The 21,128-nt window shown below is 41.9% G+C and overlaps 1 protein-coding gene across 1 annotated transcript; it reads left to right on the forward strand.

The window, feature by feature from the left end:
• The first annotated feature begins 8,613 nt into the window (after positions 1-8,613).
• Positions 8,614-14,464, forward strand: LOC140578745 (serine/threonine-protein kinase pim-1-like). The gene is made up of 6 exons (XM_072700596.1): positions 8,614-9,417; positions 9,859-9,953; positions 10,098-10,142; positions 10,229-10,607; positions 11,456-11,632; positions 11,724-14,464. Exons 1-6 carry the CDS (start codon positions 9,318-9,320, stop codon positions 11,819-11,821), a joined length of 894 nt encoding a protein of 297 aa, XP_072556697.1. The 5' UTR covers positions 8,614-9,317; the 3' UTR covers positions 11,822-14,464.
• Positions 14,465-21,128: the final 6,664 nt, after the last annotated feature.

The following is a 21,128-nucleotide window of genomic DNA, read 5'->3' on the forward strand; positions in this document are numbered from 1 at the left end:
AGTTAGCTTTTCAACAATCAACGCACTATTATTCAGTCAGATTTCATGAAGGGAAAGCATGATGATTAGCTGTGGATGCTAGATAGAAGGAAATTAAGTTTACTGATAGGCTTCATCTGTCACATTTCTGCGTTAACTGAGGTGAATGAAACTGCAAATTAAATACAATTGTTTTATGTTTACCTGTTTCAACAATATGCAGGTAGTGAGTATATGTCAGGATTAAATTTGTGGACATGAAGGAATAAGAATATGATATACTCAGCTACAGACAGGTGATCTCAGTTATGTGTTCAACTGGGTTGAGATCTGGTCACTTAAAGGATACTACACACAGGAATCGCTACAAAACAAGGTGTTGACATGCTGTCACTGGCCAAAATAATGCAAGATTATAGTTAGATAGTTTGGATGCTTTACTGCAATTATGCTTATTTTGACTTTGAGCATAACAAATTCAAACCATGGCACTAACATGGATATACTGGCATTAGTGCCTTGGTCGCATTATCGTTGTGTATGTAAAGTTACAGTAGATATTGTTTACTGTCACATCTAAAGCCACAAGAGAATAAAAAGAACACAAAGTGTGTTGCTGTCTCAGTACATGTAACTGTATCTGGCAGTAATCTATGACAGTATAAAATCTAACAAACCCATATGTGTAAAAGGCTGCCTGCAGGAGGACTTTAATTATACCGGGTTTTTTTAAAGAACTGCTCCCCGGATGGTTATGTGTTTAGTTTCAGCAATTGGCGAGTTATAGGAGCAGCCATTTTTTCCCACCGTTTCAGTGTGATGAGTCAGATCTTCACCGTTAATCCTTGCAGGGATAGTAAATGAAAAGTGAGTATTAATGATGCTGTTCGATGTAAACGGAAACTGAAATGCGGCAAAGCTGGTAATACTGACCTGTACTGGGGTTGCAGCGCCATAAATTAGTTTAAATACTATTACGTTTAGTTTAGTCTTAGAGCCAGTGTTGACTGTCTAAAGGCTATAAATTTATTGCTGTTCTGTTCAGTAATTACTGGCTGTTAGCCCATTGTGCTTTGCTTCGCTAATTCAGTTTCCTCATTTGGGCATTAGATGGCACCGAAGTAGCATAAGAGCTATGGGAAACAGCTAATCTCGCAAATCTTTAATTTATGGTGAGTTTACCTATGTTGTATGAGACATTGATATTGCTGTATTCATTTACCATTTTTGGATTTATTTGTCACACTACATACTTATGTAGATTATTGAATAATTAGGAGCACATTTTCTGGTATTTCAGAACTATCTGTACATCAGTCCCTAAGTGCCTTTATGAGGATATAAAAGCCATCAAAATTGCCTTCCTGAAGTCTGTCTCTTCAATTCAGTGTTCTAACTGACACTCAGGAGTGTTTCTGCCATATCCCAGAACGTCTCACCCTAGTAAGTCTCCGTGACACCATATGTAATGGCTTATTACCTGTTGTTCATCACTAACCAGTGATGGTCCACCAAGAGAATTCCTGTTAGGACAGAAATCATTTACACAAAGTTTATACACAGACATAATATACATACATACCCACAATGATATAAAAGTCAGCTTACACTGTTTCTGGCACTTTCGGTACAGGACTGCTTTGATGCTCAGGTTCAAATGGCTGTAGTGAAATAAAGCGAAAACCTGTTAAAATTTATATATGTAATACAAATGTTATTAGCTTGTATGTGTAGCTTGATGAATGGGTTGAAATGGAATGAAATTTATTAATATATTAGTGTTAAATATTACTGGGGCCCAAAACAAAGACATGCTGTCGTGTGCACTATCATTGTTTATTCGGTTTTTATTTATGTAAGTTTACACATTTTAGTTTTCTCTCAGAAACAAGAAGATTCTGCTATCTCTAGATAAATGCTGTTGGCTGCTCTAAAACTTTATTTTTCATTCATTAAAGTGTTTTTGATTCTCTGTGGACATTGTTTGGTTGATACACTTTACACATAACCAAAGTGTTGTAAATTGCACTCACCAGTGTATCAGCTACATCAAACTCTGTGGGTTTTTTGATCACGATCTCAGTGTCAGAGTCAGAAATGTCTGACACTTCTCCAACTGCAAAACACACTACAATTGAAATTAGTATAGTATTACTATAGTCAGACAGAGCTGAACTTTTTAAACAATGCTAAATCTAGGAGAAAGCGAAGAAGGGAAAGCCTCTCTGACACACTGTGATGGTAATAGTTGATTTTTGGCTCAAGGTGGGACTTCATGGGAAAAAGGTTGACTGAAAAGTATTAGGAAAAGTAGATTTTTATGTAGCAACAGCTCCAAAATGGCTTGGAATGAGTTTCAACATGAATCCCAGCTGGTGCAACACCAACATACCTGCACAGCAAATTAAAATGGCTTAGTACTTTTCACTTTACAGATTAGATCATCTTTCTCAGAGAGTTGGAACAACTAGGTACAGAAGTTACTGGCTATGGTAAATCCTGATTATTTACCCTCTTCAAAATCCTGGCATGGATAATGGATAATGATGCAGCTGTAGATCTAGACTCTACATCTTCCTTGGGCTAAACGATAAGGTTTCAAGGGACAATTAATAAGACATTCCACTTCTAAGACGTTCAATTACATCGACATTTCTGAGTAAACTCATAATCTATGTGCTATATCTACTGCATCGTGGGCTACAGTACAAGACTATGATAGCCAAAATGAATACTAAAATAACGAATATTGAATATATAATCGATAATTATATTCGTTTTATTATTTTTCATAATAGCAAATTAAATATTAATTTAAAAGCATTTTATTCAGAGCAACAGTGTTTTTTTGGATTGCGGGTAAGCTTCATGTTCAGCCATGTTTTTGGCATGGAGCTGGGTAATCTCAACATAAAAGATCACGTGATTTGGGTGACCAGATAATCCATGTCAGGGAGGACACTCTGGGCTAGGACAGGAATTGTAACTTACCATTTCAATGAAAAGGACATGGATTTGACTTGAGCACTGAGTTCTTGCTGTGTGCTGATTGGTCAGTCTCCTACAGTATAATCATGCATGTGTCACTAAGGCTAATGTGAAACAGCTGGATGCGTCTTTCAGTCAAGGAAACAAACCAGTCAAAGCACAAGAAGAGCTGAACTATTTAGCCAAGCACAGGAGCCTTTCCGTTTGAAAGTACAGTAGTTTGTAAAACCCGAAGTAGCTCAAAGTGTCCTCCCTGACATGGATTATCTGGTCATCCTACACGTGATCATATTACGGTAATGTAGTTCAGTGCATTCCTTAGCCGTCAAACCGTCAGAAATATTCTTGCCATTATGTTTGTTACACAGTTTCTATTACACTATCCATCCATTTTCTGAAACCACTTGTTCTATTCAGAGTCGCGGGGGGGTCCGGATCCTATACCGGACGCTACGGGGGCAAAGCAGCGAACACCACAGCATGGGGCGCCAACCCATTGCAATTAGTATATTATATGACTATAAACTTCTATAATATGACTTCTACTATCTATTATATATGGCAAATGTACCTGATCCACCCCCCACCATGTCAGACACTTTCTTACACGTATAATATGGCTGCGTCCGACTTCATGCAGCCGCTTACAGCGCTGGCTTAAAGCAATGCACTCCGGTCCTGACGTTCGTATCCCAGGCAGTTCCGAGGCGGTATCTGCTATTTCTCCTGAATATCATGTAAAGCAGTGAGAACTGATTTTCAGTTAATTTACCTGGTAAAATAAAGTTTAAGTAAATTATATAAATGCTGTAATAGTACACGTAAGATAGTGGTTTATTTATTGTTAGTTATTGTAATCAGAGTGCGAATTACCCCTCCATAAAACAGTCCCCCCAGCTCCAACAGCCTTCAGAAATAAATATTTGCCTATTAGGCTAATATCTGTCTTGATGATACAGTAGATCTTAAAGTACAGCCTAATTTCTAACTCACCTCTTGGTCCTGCGCGCTGCCCTCATCCTGCCATCTTCCTGCTGCCTGCTGACTGTCCTGCACACTGTCCTCATCCTGCCATCTCCCTGCTGCCTGCTCACTGTCCTGCACACTGTCCTCATCCTGCCATCTTCCTGCTGCCTGCTCACTGTCCTGCACACTGTCCTCATCCTGCCATCTTCCTGCTGCCTGCTCACTGTCCTGCACACTGTCCTCATCCTGCCATCTCCCTGCTGCCTGCTCCTGTGCCTCTCCTGCCTTCTGCTGACCACCATTTTCCTTCATACACATTAACAGTTTGCAAAACTGCACCTATACTTTTGGTGTGATGTTCTGTAGCTCAACACTAATATTTCCTACTTACTCTTCTTTTACCACCAAAAAAGTGTCTGATGTCTCCATCTTTCCTTTTCCTCAAAATGTGTCTGTGAATAAAATCTAATCTATGTTTAACAAAACAGTATCTGGCTTACCAGATGAAGCTTCTAAAAATGTCCATAAATATGAAATTGTGGAATGCAGAATCAATACCAGGAAAATTCTAATAATAGGGCTTATTATTTGCTAGTTTTTTTTTTACGTTGACCTTATAGGTTTCACTTATAGTAATGTTTTTTCAGAGCATAACGTTAGACCTTCTTATGCATTAGCATTAGCCTAATAACAAACTACACAGGCTAAATGGCGAATTAATTTCAGAAAGGCACAATTTATTCATGATAAAATGAGAATGAAAACATAGGCAGTTCATCTCCTTGGAAAATGACCGATTTTACCTCACCAAATAAGCCTGGTTTAAATAGAGAACTTAGCTGATCTTACTAGTTAACGTAACTAACGTTGACTGTACCGGTCTCAGAAGGATAATGGCAAGTAATTCAACTTATAAAGACGTCAGCTTGCATTAGTTAGATGCAGCACTTAAACGAATAAATGAAGGTTGTAAAATAACACGTACAGTTTCAACAGGCTAGACTTGTGCTGGCTACTTACATTTACCAATGCACGACAAACAGTACCATGACAGACGAACACAAGGAACAGGTCACTCACTGAGAATGAATGACGCAACCGACAGGCTAAGCTGCTTCTAGCACCGAGGTGGTTAAAATAGTACGGTCCACATTAGGGGTGTCTGAAATCGTTTTACATAAAAATTCCCTACAAGGTGAGGTTCTCTTTTTTTCTTTTACAACAAAAGAAAAATGTAAAGACCTCCCCCCAAACTGCTATTTTTGTCTCTTGGGGGGGGGGGGGGTCTGGGTCTTGATCTGGGGTACTGTACCCCCCAATACCCCCCGTAATTCGAACCATGATTGGTAATGTTGCGCTGCTTTATATGTTTAATCGTCCAGTCTGTGAAGAAGGCATTCAAGTAAGAATGGCATTGTACTCAGTACATGACAATAAAAACTTTGATTCCTTGAAATACATGTATTTGATCTTTTTCCTGACAGCTATCTTTTTACACAGGGCCACTATTATGACTATACACAAAAGTTTATGTTTTTCCACTGCTAACAGTTTGGATCAGGAGTTGGTCATTGTAAAAGAAGTACTGTGCCTGCAGGTGATATTTGTAAAGATTTATCTACACCCTTCTGGCAGTGCTGCCATTGCAGTCAGGTCTCGCAGACTACGAGGAGTAGAATTAAGTTGTCTGGCTTGGTGGCAGCAGTTTATACTCCACCCCTGCAGCTGTGCTCCACGCCACGTCAGCGGCAGACAGACCTAAGCCCAAGTCGGACACAACCACAGTTTCGATTGCTGAGCCTTGGTATCCCGATGTATAACTCATTAACCTCGTAGTTTTGCATGTGAATTCGGACCATGTCTGCACTGTCTGACACGCCCCCATTGGCAATTTGGAGTGTATCGCGCACGTAAACACATTTGGTTAACAAACTTAATATTTCATATTCAGTGTTTTTTTTCCTCCGCAAAAAAAATTATGTTTTATGTAATCAGTAATAAGCAATTTTCGTTACCAAAACACACTAGTAATTTAGCTGTTTAAGAAAGGAAAAGAGTCAAGAACATCACAAAAATGTCATTGCATAGACATATATTTTATTTTAAATATGACCAATAAAGTTAAGTAGCAAGCAGAATACAGGCTCGGTATACAATGAGTTTATACAGATCCTTCCAGACATCATGTGAAACGTTAGAAACCATACTTGCAAATGTTCCTAAACTTAAACTATAGTTGGTCATTGGTTTGTCAGGGCACAGCACACAGTGACAGACTTATCCAGCATTGCGGCTTATAATCCATGCACGCGAATATACACATACATGCACTGATAAACGTGTCATTACAGTTTTGCTGTTTACTTTTGTCTTTTAAAAGCATTCACTCTTTAACGCTAGTTTAACAGGAACAGATTAACCCATTTCTGCTACCCTCCGTAGTGAGGCTAGCTTGCTAGCGTATATAAAACAATGTGAAAATACCAACATTAGAAGACAAGAAACTGCATATTCGATAATACTACTTAAACAAAAAACATCTTAGTTACCTTTATGAAAATGCCGAGAGCAAACACGCAGGAAGGGAGATATCGTGTTGAAAGTGATCTCCTTCCATCTCACCAGGCCACCCGACGCCTCTTCGTTAGCTCCTCTATCAGCATCTGCTGTCCATATCCTCTTTTCCAAGTGGGAAACCGAAAAAAGCTCATGTTGTGGTCCACCTTTCTGCCATTTCTAGCATGTGATTTAGTATGACAGCCTTTCACACAGCACGAGTGTCCCATCTTACCAAAGAAAATGCCGCACGCAAACCCTCGCTCTTCAGTTGTATACACCCAAAATGGCGATTCCACCCACAACACACTGCGGCTATAGCGAGTGTGACATCGGCTGACAAAGACCGATTGGAGCAACTTTGAAATGTTCTCCTAGAATTTTTGAAACTTGACTTTTATGTAATTTGTATCTTTAAACCCTGAATTTGTTTTATCGTGAATTTGAGGGCATGGAAAAATAGCAGTGAAACTGCATTATAGAAAATTTGAAGACTGTAATTCAGAGGTAAAAAAAAAAACATGCATATTTCCAATGCATAGATATTCAATGTTAGAATTTCAGTGGCATATAAAATTCAAATTGTGATGAGACAGAGTTACTTCCATACCTTTCATGTGTCACACCGCACAACAGGAACTGGGACCTTTCAACTCGTAGCTTAAACTCCACACATAATTACACCGCCACGCCAAAACAACGGAGGATAAATAATTAAGTCGCTTTGTTAGTTAATAATTTATTAGTTATTTGGAGGACCAATCGGTCAATACGGGACACAGCCACTTTATTTATATTTTACTTTACTTACGACCTGCGACATGTTTATGATTCTTATTACATCTGGCCAGCAGATCGATCTTTCGTTTCTCACAGAATAATACATGATGTAACGTTATCCCGCTAATAAGCTCTGGAACATTTCATGGCTGGCACCGGTGTTCTGTCGATATACAGTATGCTGCCTTGTCGAAAAATGCTACCGTAGTGATAATCGATAGCCCTAACCCTAACCCCCCAAAACCCCTAAAACCCTTACCTTAACCCTAACCACTAAAACCTAACCCTAATCCCAAAACGGTGGAACTGCACATGCGCAGAAAGGCTCGATAGCACGTCTCGATAGGTAGTATTTTATGACAGAACACCTGCAATATTGGACAACAGTGTATTGGTTATTGATCTAATTTTCCGATGCAGAGATATGGAGACACGGGGGCTCCGTAGTGTTACTATACATGTGATACACACTCATAATGTAATTAACAAAGCGTTATATTTCCAACTTCATGTCTGTTGTTTTCAACTGTTGAATCAATATTAACATGCGCATAAGTATTAAGTAACAAACCGTTTTAAGACCTGTTTTATTTGTTTGTACGTTGTATATCTGTATTTTAACAAAATAGATCATATATACATACGTTTTATGAGTTTGCATAAATAGAAACGATCGTTTTCACGGCCTACAGAAAAGAGCCTTCCGTTCGCTGTTTTCCCGAAACAGCTATGCTTTCTAGGGCAGGGACGCTTTATTCGGCGTAACACCTGCAGCTGATGGCGGAGCAGCAGGACGAGCTCCAGGCTGCTGAGTGTCTTATGACTGACTGCCTCTCCACCCTGCAGCGATGTGCTTTAATGTAAAGGCAAACTGCCCGGCACCGACAGGAGGATGAGGCATGTCAACCAGTGAAGAACCAGCTGGAGCAGAAGTGTGATATCCTACTGCTCAACACCGTAGAGCAAATGCTACGCTAAGCTGAGGATGTTTTAATGAAATGTGCTGGTTAAATGAGAAAGACAGGCTGCCGTGGGAACTTCATGCTTTGCTGTAACGTTGTGAAGATGCGCTGTATACATAAAATTGAATTGAATATTATGTACAGTACTGTATTGTGTTACATCGTATTTGAATTATACACACTTCAGTAATTTTATTGGTGCGGTACTGTAATTTGAAAAGCGTTTGAAACAACTACTGTGGTTTTAAATCATCAATAAAATGAAGTAAATATATAGCGATCAACGCTGTCCTTATTTGAATGTAATAAATATACAAATGTGAATCAGATGGTAATCTGTCTAAGACACAAATAAACAGAAAAAAACCGTAATAACCATCATTCGCATATAATGATCAATTTCACCCAGAGAAACGTGATCATTACAAGCGATGTCCAGCGTATTTCCGTTCAGCGGAACAAGATTGCCTTTCGGTGATCTTTTTTCAATCATTTTTGTTAAATATTCCCACAAATTAGCCACGTACGCTGTTTATGACTGGGCCAGAAACCTTTGACTGCATTTCGTATGTGATCGGTTAAGTTGTTTCTGGGTTTTAATCATAGCCGATCAGAACCGCAATGGCGGATTCCATGTCACTCCGTGATTTCTGATCGATGTACTAGTTGGAGATACTTTGAGCTTTAGAAGGAATGAACCACCGCTTATTAGAGGACAGATAACTAACAATTATCAATTCATCCATATTCAATAGTCGTGCATGTGTTTAGACTACAGGGAAACCGGAGAACCCGGAAGAAACAGACGGGGAGAATATTCAAATTGACAACTAATTATATTACTGCTAAATAATATATTCAAATATCTTATTTATTTTTCAATTTTACGACGGGGGGAGTGAGGGGGCCTCTGGGCTGCAGCCCATGTAACCCCGTGCATGATGCCGTCCGTTGTTCTAAAATCAACAATATTTGAATGATGCTCATCCATCCATCCGTAACTGGACAGCATCTTTTGCATCTTGCTCGGTATTGAGAAGGATCTCTTTGCTCTTACGATCGATTACTTTTTGGTCTAGAGCAATAATGGACAGGAAACGCTCCCGCTCCGATTCTGATGATCAATCTCCAGCGAAAAAAAGGAGGGAGAGTTCGGAAGTCCAGAGCACCGGCGATCCCCGCAAAGGTTTGTAGCAAAAGATGATTGCCTTTTCATAGGGAATGAAAATTACACATAAGAAAGCCATGTGATTCTCTTTAATAAGGCTTACTGCAAGAACAGATGTGAACACTGTCCTGGACTTATAGATTAAACAAATTAATGCAACAATTGATTCTTTGATTGATAAAAAAAATGTCGCTGAACGTTTGAAAAGCAAACTTATACCCAAATTGGTTCAATACTGTAGCTCTTTTGATTCTGAACCCGAGCTTACTCTGACTGCAGCATCTAATAGGCAAACTAATGATAATACTGAATTAAAAGGCCATGTTCGTGATAGGCATGTGGTAAAGAAATATTAATTCATGCTATTTAAAGTTAATAGTGAAGTGTCTGCAACTGTGTTATCCTGTAGAAAATGCTGTATGGACTCTTTTTCTGAAGTGTACCTGCTTAATGTTGTAGAACATTTGGAGGACCTGTACCTCGAGGGGGAACTGCTCGGAAAGGGTGGTTTTGGAGCAGTTTTCGCCGGCATTCGCAAGGCCGATGGCTTCCCAGTAAGTCACCAAACGGTGTAGCCGTGACATGCAAAGTAATATCTCTCCAGAGATCCCTTTTATTACACCGGTTACAGGCACCTATAAAAGGCGATGCCTTCTCAATATGCACTACACTAAATTTGTGATTTTTTTCCCCTCTAGGTGGCCATCAAATATGCCAGGAAGAATGATAAGGAGCTAGAACTGGTAAGTGTTTTCAGTCATGGAGCTGGGTTTATTTGGAGGAATTTCTGCCTAAATATAATATGTATATCCTGCTCTCCCATTCATAGCCTGGAATTGATGGGCCCATCCCATTGGAGGTGGCACTGATGAAGCTTGTTAGCCAGAAGTCATCCTGTGCTAACGTGCTCCAGCTCATCGACTGGTTTGATGGACCACAGGACTATATTATGGTCCTGGAAAGGCCGGACCCATGCCAGGATCTCTTTGACTTCTGCCAAAGTGAAGGAGGGATCCTGTCAGAGGGTGTTGCCAGGCAGGTGCTGGTGCAGGTGCTCCAGGCCTTGCGTCACTGCCAGGAATCAGGTGTCTTCCATCGAGACCTGAAATCTGAGAACCTCTTGATCAACACAGACACTCTGGAGGTGAAACTCATTGACTTCGGCTGTGGTGATATCTGGACAGATTCCCACTACACAAAATATTCAGGTCAGTGAGAGAGGCTAATTAAAATCCTGTCAAACTAACCCCTGGTTCAACAGCAAGTAGCGGGTAATCCAGTGCAGTGTTTCCCCTACCATTATATTAGGGGGCATTTAATTTAATCTAATTTAATTTTCTATGTAGCGCCAGATCACAACAGAAGTCATTTAAGGTTACCTTTCCTATAGAACAGGTCTATACATTGTCCTTTTATTAAACTAAATAGCCTTATGTTATTTATCGTATATACACAACAGCTTGTCATTTTTGTCTCTACACGGTCGCACGTTTATAATTCTCCTCTGCTCTCTGTATCACGCATGGCGGAGTTCCGCCCCAATGCACGGCACAGTAACGTGCGCACACACACAGGTGAGCACACTCCGACCAGCGGACAGAGAGCGCGCCTTGGAAAATATGTTGCATCAGCCACCTGAAAAGCAGACAATAAATCAATAAATGGGCCAGACGTTTCTGACTTCCCATATCAAGAGGCTCTAGAAATGTTCTTCTAGAAGCCCAGAAGGATATACTGCATTGACAAAAGCTGCACACTTTGTGGATAATTGTCATAAAAAGAAATGTTCTGATGTTTAGTTCAGTTGTTATATCGACTGCTGTCATTAAACACCATGAACACCATGAATCCTGTCGGTGTCCGTCTGCCCCACCCACCCCCCAAGCTGTAAACCTAGGGGAAACACTGCAGTGATTAAGTAATCTGGACTTGTGATAAAACTCCCTGCAGGGGAGTTGGATTTGTGTTCTTGAGTCCTAACCTAACTCGTTTCAGTAAAAATATCTAGGTTTATGAAAGATTTTGTGAGTTTATGAATGATTTTGCTTTGTTTCAGGGACAAAGGTCTTCGCTCCCCCAGAGTGGTTCCTGAAGGGGCAATACCTAGCTGGCCCCGCCACAGTCTGGTCTGTGGGGGTCACACTATTTATATTAGTGTGTGGTTACTTGCCCTTCCCCAACAAGAGGGCAATCATCTCAGGCTGCCTGGAATTCCCCCCATGGGTCTCTCCTGGTGAGCAGCTTATTTTTCATCCCGTGACTTGACTCTCCTGATAGGAAGTGTTCTTTTCTGACTAACTATGTGCCAAATTATTCTCCGACAGGCTGCTGCAGTCTGATCCGCCGGTGCCTGAGGCGCAAGGTTGCGAATCGGCGGACTTTGGAGCAGATTCAGCGCCATCCTTGGCTGCAGCGGAAGTGACACCATAAGTTTTAGTTTAGTGACTACTGGAGCTTTGTCAGTCCCTGCTGTAGGTAGTTGTAGCATATAGTTCTGTTTTTATTTTAGTTTGTTTTTTTAGTTTTTTGTGTTTGGTGTATCGGACGCGGGTAGACCGCATTTTGCGGTTGAGCTGCATGTGGGTGCACTGAAGACTAGGTTAGAATGTAGAGAGTTAGGCAGTAAAAAAAGCAGGGAAGCTCCAGTTTTCACTTGTCCAGCTCTATTTTGGGTTGAGCGTCCTCTGTGGACTTAAGGATAAGGCTACAACAGGGGGATAGTTTAGTGTCAAGTTCCAACAGAGGACCACATCAAAGCAGCAGAAGAAAAGGAAAAGCAAACAGCTAAGTCCTTCAACCATTTTCTCGTTGTCCTGATAAATAATTTTTGATATTAATATGTTAGTGATGGTTTACTTGCTGTAATACTACAGATGCATGTAGAGGACCAATGCAAGGCAGCAAAAGAAAAAAAGCTAAGTCCTTTTCCTACTTTTCACACTTTCCCTTTGTCCTGATGATCCACTAATTTTCAATGCTAGAAATTAATGATATCTGTCTTTTCTGTCCTATCCAAGATCCAACAGAGGACCACATCAAAGCAGCAGAAGAGAAAGAAAAGCACAAAGCTAAGTCCTTCAACCATTTTCTCGTTGTCCTGATAAATAATTTTTGATATTGTTAGTGATGGTTTACTTGCTGTAATACTGACTTTTTTGTTTCATTCCAATCCAGGCTGCAACAGATGCATGTAGAGGACCAATGCAAGGCAGCAAAAGAAAAAAAGACAAAAGCTAAGTCCTTTTCCTACTTTTCACACTTTCCCTTTGTCCTGATGATCCACTCATTTTCAATGCTAGAAATTAATGATATCTGTCTTTTCTGTCCTATCCAAGGTCCAACAGAGGCAACCCCGCCTCCTCCTACAGGTTCCGGGCGGCGTAAAAAGAAGAGACGCCGGGGAAAAGGGGAGGAAGCCGCCCCGACGCTCTTCCTGGGGGCGTGCTACCTCGCCGCAGCGCCTCTTCCAGCGGAGGTTCAAGAGGAGCCCCTCCTGGTTCAGCCGAGGAGCACCCTGCTGGCCGCGTGATGGCGGCGCCCGCCGAGGCGCCCCCTGCTGGCCACATGCCCAAGGCACCCGCAGAGGCGCCCCCTGCTGGCCGCACGCCCGCGGCCCTGCCTGAGGCCGCTCTGCCCGCGGCCCTGCTTGAGGCCGCCTCTCTGCACGTCCAGCCCGGCTCTTCTGTCCTGCCCGCGGCTTCGGCTGCTCCGCCCGCAGCTCCAGCCACGTCTGCTACCCTGGCTCCGTCTCTACCTGACCCTGTCCCTACTCCAGTCTCCCCAGCACCGGTTATGGTCCCCGAGGAGGTCCCGGACTATGCGACTGACACTCCTTCCTCCGGAGAGGAGGATGAACTCGAGTGGGACCCCTCAGGGACCTCTCTAATGACTCTGGGTCCCTCGCCATGGCATGGGAAACCCCACCTATCTGTGTCCAAGAAGGGGAGGGGACATAGACGTCGGGCCGGGGTCCTGCCCGCCCTGCCCCCTGGCTCGCCCTCGTGCGCCTTGGCTGGGGCTCTGGGGCCGCCTCGGTGCCGGTTCTCGGTCGGGTCCTCGGCTAAGTGTCGGCCGCCTCCGGGCCCCCCTGCTCCGCCTGGGCGTCGGACGGCGCCTTCCCGGGCTCCGGCTGCGGCGTCGCCAGCTATGGCTTCCCCCTCCTGCCCGTCTGCGCCAGGGCTCCCTCCTGCTCCCATCGTGTCCCCTCCGTTTCTCCCTTGTCCCGTTCCCTTGGTCCCTGTGTGGTCCCCTCCTGCTCCCTTCTCCCTCTCCCCTGCGGCCCCTCCGGCCGCCGCCCGTCGCCTGCCTGGGCTCCCTCGGGCTCCCCTTCTTCCTCCTCCCTTTCCCTTTGTCCCGCCTGTGTCTGTTCCTCGTCCTGTCGTCCCGCCTGTTCCTGCTCCTCCTCCTCCTGTCGGTCCTCCGTTCTCTCCTGCCCTTTTTGTTCCACTTTTCTCCCCTTCTTCTGGGTCTCCTGTTCTGGTTTGTCTGTCGGCTTTTCCCGTCCTCTGTCAGGTTTTGTCCATTTTCTGGACCCTATTCTTGTTCAGTGTTTCAGTTCTGTTTCCAGTTCCCTGTTGACGTCTTGCCTTTTGTCTTCCGGGTCCTGTTCCTCGTCTCGTCCGTCGCCTCCCCTCGGGCGCGCCCGGTGTGCGCGCCTTGGGGGGGGGGGTTCTGTCACGTCCTGCTCCGTCCAATCCTCGTGTGTGCCACGCCCCCGTCTTACCTCGTGTTAATACCTGATTGTTCTCACCTGTTTATTGTTAATGCCAGCTTGTCAGATGTATTTAGTCCGCGTCTAAGTTCCGTCTAGTCAGATCTGTCATTGTCGATACTGTGTGAGTGTACCTGTCCTGTCGATTGTCTTTAATAAACCCCATTCTTCAGTTCAACCTGACTGCTCTCGCCTCTCTCACCTGCTCGTCACTCGCCGATCATGACAGTTGCCTGTTATTTTCTGCTTGTTTTCTGTATTTAGTCCGCGTTCAAGTCTGTTTCCCCAGATCAGTCATTGATGTTTTGTGCCGTGTTTCCTCGTCTGCCTTGAATAAACCCCGTCTGCCCGTAATTACGGCTCGACTGCTCTGTCTGCCCGCTCGTCTGCACTGCGGACGTAACACTTATATGACTCATGTAGGTTCTTCCAGAGACACATCATTTGTTACTTTATGAATCAGGTTGTCATCATCATTGTCATCAACCACAATAGGTGCACACAGATATCTATATATTTGTGTGTGACCATGAACCTGTAACAACTGGTCTTGCCTGGTTGACATCCTGAGGTACTTGGACCAATAACCTCTGTGTCCAAAGGTACAACCTTAATATTAAAAAAACTAAAATCTAATTAAGAGTTAGCTTTTCAACAATCAACGCACTATTATTCAGTCAGATTTCATGAAGGGAAAGCATGATGATTAGCTGTGGATGCTAGATAGAAGGAAATTAAGTTTACTGATAGGCTTCATCTGTCACATTTCTGCGTTAACTGAGGTGAATGAAACTGCAAATTAAATACAATTGTTTTATGTTTACCTGTTTCAACAATATGCAGGTAGTGAGTATATGTCAGGATTAAATTTGTGGACATGAAGGAATAAGAATATGATATACTCAGCTACAGACAGGTGATCTCAGTTATGTGTTCAACTGGGTTGAGATCTGGTCACTTAAAGGATACTACACACAGGAATCGCTACAAAACAAGGTGTTGACATGCTGTCACTGGCCAAAATAATGCAAGATTATAGTTAGATAGTTTGGATGCTTTACTGCAATTATGCTTATTTTGACTTTGAGCATAACAAATTCAAACCATGGCACTAACATGGATATACTGGCATTAGTGCCTTGGTCGCATTATCGTTGTGTATGTAAAGTTACAGTAGATATTGTTTACTGTCACATCTAAAGCCACAAGAGAATAAAAAGAACACAAAGTGTGTTGCTGTCTCAGTACATGTAACTGTATCTGGCAGTAATCTATGACAGTATAAAATCTAACAAACCCATATGTGTAAAAGGCTGCCTGCAGGAGGACTTTAATTATACCGGGTTTTTTTAAAGAACTGCTCCCCGGATGGTTATGTGTTTAGTTTCAGCAATTGGCGAGTTATAGGAGCAGCCATTTTTTCCCACCGTTTCAGTGTGATGAGTCAGATCTTCACCGTTAATCCTTGCAGGGATAGTAAATGAAAAGTGAGTATTAATGATGCTGTTCGATGTAAACGGAAACTGAAATGCGGCAAAGCTGGTAATACTGACCTGTACTGGGGTTGCAGCGCCATAAATTAGTTTAAATACTATTACGTTTAGTTTAGTCTTAGAGCCAGTGTTGACTGTCTAAAGGCTATAAATTTATTGCTGTTCTGTTCAGTAATTACTGGCTGTTAGCCCATTGTGCTTTGCTTCGCTAATTCAGTTTCCTCATTTGGGCATTAGATGGCACCGAAGTAGCATAAGAGCTATGGGAAACAGCTAATCTCGCAAATCTTTAATTTATGGTGAGTTTACCTATGTTGTATGAGACATTGATATTGCTGTATTCATTTACCATTTTTGGATTTATTTGTCACACTACATACTTATGTAGATTATTGAATAATTAGGAGCACATTTTCTGGTATTTCAGAACTATCTGTACATCAGTCCCTAAGTGCCTTTATGAGGATATAAAAGCCATCAAAATTGCCTTCCTGAAGTCTGTCTCTTCAATTCAGTGTTCTAACTGACACTCAGGAGTGTTTCTGCCATATCCCAGAACGTCTCACCCTAGTAAGTCTCCGTGACACCATATGTAATGGCTTATTACCTGTTGTTCATCACTAACCAGTGATGGTCCACCAAGAGAATTCCTGTTAGGACAGAAATCATTTACACAAAGTTTATACACAGACATAATATACATACATACCCACAATGATATAAAAGTCAGCTTACACTGTTTCTGGCACTTTCGGTACAGGACTGCTTTGATGCTCAGGTTCAAATGGCTGTAGTGAAATAAAGCGAAAACCTGTTAAAATTTATATATGTAATACAAATGTTATTAGCTTGTATGTGTAGCTTGATGAATGGGTTGAAATGGAATGAAATTTATTAATATATTAGTGTTAAATATTACTGGGGCCCAAAACAAAGACATGCTGTCGTGTGCACTATCATTGTTTATTCGGTTTTTATTTATGTAAGTTTACACATTTTAGTTTTCTCTCAGAAACAAGAAGATTCTGCTATCTCTAGATAAATGCTGTTGGCTGCTCTAAAACTTTATTTTTCATTCATTAAAGTGTTTTTGATTCTCTGTGGACATTGTTTGGTTGATACACTTTACACATAACCAAAGTGTTGTAAATTGCACTCACCAGTGTATCAGCTACATCAAACTCTGTGGGTTTTTTGATCACGATCTCAGTGTCAGAGTCAGAAATGTCTGACACTTCTCCAACTGCAAAACACACTACAATTGAAATTAGTATAGTATTACTATAGTCAGACAGAGCTGAACTTTTTAAACAATGCTAAATCTAGGAGAAAGCGAAGAAGGGAAAGCCTCTCTGACACACTGTGATGGTAATAGTTGATTTTTGGCTCAAGGTGGGACTTCATGGGAAAAAGGTTGACTGAAAAGTATTAGGAAAAGTAGATTTTTATGTAGCAACAGCTCCAAAATGGCTTGGAATGAGTTTCAACATGAATCCCAGCTGGTGCAACACCAACATACCTGCACAGCAAATTAAAATGGCTTAGTACTTTTCACTTTACAGACTAGATCATCTTTCTCAGAGAGTTGGAACAACTAGGTACAGAAGTTACTGGCTATGGTAAATCCTGATTATTTACCCTCTTCAAAATCCTGGCATGGATAATGGATAATGATGCAGCTGTAGATCTAGACTCTACATCTTCCTTGGGCTAAACGATAAGGTTTCAAGGGACAATTAATAAGACATTCCACTTCTAAGACGTTCAATTACATCGACATTTCTGAGTAAACTCATAATCTATGTGCTATATCTACTGCATCGTGGGCTACAGTACAAGACTATGATAGCCAAAATGAATACTAAAATAACGAATATTGAATATATAATCGATAATTATATTCGTTTTATTATTTTTCATAATAGCAAATTAAATATTAATTTAAAAGCATTTTATTCAGAGCAACAGTGTTTTTTTGGATTGCGGGTAAGCTTCATGTTCAGCCATGTTTTTGGCATGGAGCTGGGTAATCTCAACATAAAAGATCACGTGATTTGGGTGACCAGATAATCCATGTCAGGGAGGACACTCTGGGCTAGGACAGGAATTGTAACTTACCATTTCAATGAAAAGGACATGGATTTGACTTGAGCACTGAGTTCTTGCTGTGTGCTGATTGGTCAGTCTCCTACAGTATAATCATGCATGTGTCACTAAGGCTAATGTGAAACAGCTGGATGCGTCTTTCAGTCAAGGAAACAAACCAGTCAAAGCACAAGAAGAGCTGAACTATTTAGCCAAGCACAGGAGCCTTTCCGTTTGAAAGTACAGTAGTTTGTAAAACCCGAAGTAGCTCAAAGTGTCCTCCCTGACATGGATTATCTGGTCATCCTACACGTGATCATATTACGGTAATGTAGTTCAGTGCATTCCTTAGCCGTCAAACCGTCAGAAATATTCTTGCCATTATGTTTGTTACACAGTTTCTATTACACTATCCATCCATTTTCTGACACCACTTGTTCTATTCAGAGTCGCGGGGGGGTCCGGATCCTATACCGGACGCTACGGGGGCAAAGCAGCGAACACCACAGCATGGGGCGCCAACCCATTGCAATTAGTATATTATATGACTATAAACTTCTATAATATGACTTCTACTATCTATTATATATGGCAAATGTACCTGATCCACCCCCCACCATGTCAGACACTTTCTTACACGTATAATATGGCTGCGTCCGACTTCATGCAGCCGCTTACAGCACTGGCTTAAAGCAATGCACTCCGGTCCTGACGTTCGTATCCCAGGCAGTTCCGAGGCGGTATCTGCTATTTCTCCTGAATATCATGTAAAGCAGTGAGAACTGATTTTCAGTTAATTTACCTGGTAAAATAAAGTTTAAGTAAATTATATAAATGCTGTAATAGTACACGTAAGATAGTGGTTTATTTATTGTTAGTTATTGTAATCAGAGTGCGAATTACCCCTCCATAAAACAGTCCCCCCAGCTCCAACAGCCTTCAGAAATAAATATTTGCCTATTAGGCTAATATCTGTCTTGATGATACAGTAGATCTTAAAGTACAGCCTAATTTCTAACTCACCTCTTGGTCCTGCGCGCTGCCCTCATCCTGCCATCTTCCTGCTGCCTGCTGACTGTCCTGTACACTGTCCTCATCCTGCCATCTTCCTGCTGCCTGCTCACTGTCCTGCACACTGTCCTCATCCTGCCATCTTCCTGCTGCCTGCTCACTGTCCTGCACACTGTCCTCATCCTGCCATCTTCCTGCTGCCTGCTCACTGTCCTGCACACTGTCCTCATCCTGCCATCTTCCTGCTGCCTGCTCACTGTCCTGCACACTGTCCTCATCCTGCCATCTTCCTGCTGCCTGCTCACTGTCCTGCACACTGTCCTCATCCTGCCATCTTCCTGCTGCCTGCTCACTGTCCTGCACACTGTCCTCATCCTGCCATCTTCCTGCTGCCTGCTCACTGTCCTGCACACTGTCCTCATCCTGCCATCTTCCTGCTGCCTGCTCACTGTCCTGCACACTGTCCTCATCCTGCCATCTTCCTGCTGCCTGCTCACTGTCCTGCACACTGTCCTCATCCTGCCATCTCCCTGCTGCCTGCTCCTGTGCCTCTCCTGCCTTCTGCTGACCACCATTTTCCTTCATACACATTAACAGTTTGCAAAACTGCACCTATACTTTTGGTGTGATGTTCTGTAGCTCAACACTAATATTTCCTACTTACTCTTCTTTTACCACCAAAAAAGTGTCTGATGTCTCCATCTTTCCTTTTCCTCAAAATGTGTCTGTGAATAAAATCTAATCTATGTTTAACAAAACAGTATCTGGCTTACCAGATGAAGCTTCTAAAAATGTCCATAAATATGAAATTGTGGAATGCAGAATCAATACCAGGAAAATTCTAATAATAGGGCTTATTATTTGCTAGTTTTTTTTTTACGTTGACCTTATAGGTTTCACTTATAGTAATGTTTTTTCAGAGCATAACGTTAGACCTTCTTATGCATTAGCATTAGCCTAATAACAAACTACACAGGCTAAATGGCGAATTAATTTCAGAAAGGCACAATTTATTCATGATAAAATGAGAATGAAAACATAGGCAGTTCATCTCCTTGGAAAATGACCGATTTTACCTCACCAAATAAGCCTGGTTTAAATAGAGAACTTAGCTGATCTTACTAGTTAACGTAACTAACGTTGACTGTACCGGTCTCAGAAGGATAATGGCAAGTAATTCAACTTATAAAGACGTCAGCTTGCATTAGTTAGATGCAGCACTTAAACGAATAAATGAAGGTTGTAAAATAACACGTACAGTTTCAACAGGCTAGACTTGTGCTGGCTACTTACATTTACCAATGCACGACAAACAGTACCATGACAGACGAACACAAGGAACAGGTCACTCACTGAGAATGAATGACGCAACCGACAGGCTAAGCTGCTTCTAGCACCGAGGTGGTTAAAATAGTACGGTCCACATTAGGGGTGTCTGAAATCGTTTTACATAAAAATTCCCTACAAGGTGAGGTTCTCTTTTTTTCTTTTACAACAAAAGAAAAATGTAAAGACCTCCCCCCAAACTGCTATTTTTGTCTCTTGGGGGGGGGGGGGGTCTGGGTCTTGATCTGGGGTACTGTACCCCCCAATACCCCCCGTAATTCGAACCATGATTGGTAATGTTGCGCTGCTTTATATGTTTAATCGTCCAGTCTGTGAAGAAGGCATTCAAGTAAGAATGGCATTGTACTCAGTACATGACAATAAAAACTTTGATTCCTTGAAATACATGTATTTGATCTTTTTCCTGACAGCTATCTTTTTACACAGGGCCACTATTATGACTATACACAAAAGTTTATGTTTTTCCACTGCTAACAGTTTGGATCAGGAGTTGGTCATTGTAAAAGAAGTACTGTGCCTGCAGGTGATATTTGTAAAGATTTATCTACACCCTTCTGGCAGTGCTGCCATTGCAGTCAGGTCTCGCAGACTACGAGGAGTAGAATTAAGTTGTCTGGCTTGGTGGCAGCAGTTTATACTCCACCCCTGCAGCTGTGCTCCACGCCACGTCAGCGGCAGACAGACCTAAGCCCAAGTCGGACACAACCACAGTTTCGATTGCTGAGCCTTGGTATCCCGATGTATAACTCATTAACCTCGTAGTTTTGCATGTGAATTCGGACCATGTCTGCACTGTCTGACACGCCCCCATTGGCAATTTGGAGTGTATCGCGCACGTAAACACATTTGGTTAACAAACTTAATATTTCATATTCAGTGTTTTTTTTCCTCCGCAAAAAAAATTATGTTTTATGTAATCAGTAATAAGCAATTTTCGTTACCAAAACACACTAGTAATTTAGCTGTTTAAGAAAGGAAAAGAGTCAAGAACATCACAAAAATGTCATTGCATAGACATATATTTTATTTTAAATATGACCAATAAAGTTAAGTAGCAAGCAGAATACAGGCTCGGTATACAA

The sequence above is a fragment of the Paramormyrops kingsleyae genome, chromosome 16, assembly GCF_048594095.1.
Source record: "Paramormyrops kingsleyae isolate MSU_618 chromosome 16, PKINGS_0.4, whole genome shotgun sequence".
Classification (NCBI taxonomy): domain Eukaryota; kingdom Metazoa; phylum Chordata; class Actinopteri; order Osteoglossiformes; family Mormyridae; genus Paramormyrops; species Paramormyrops kingsleyae.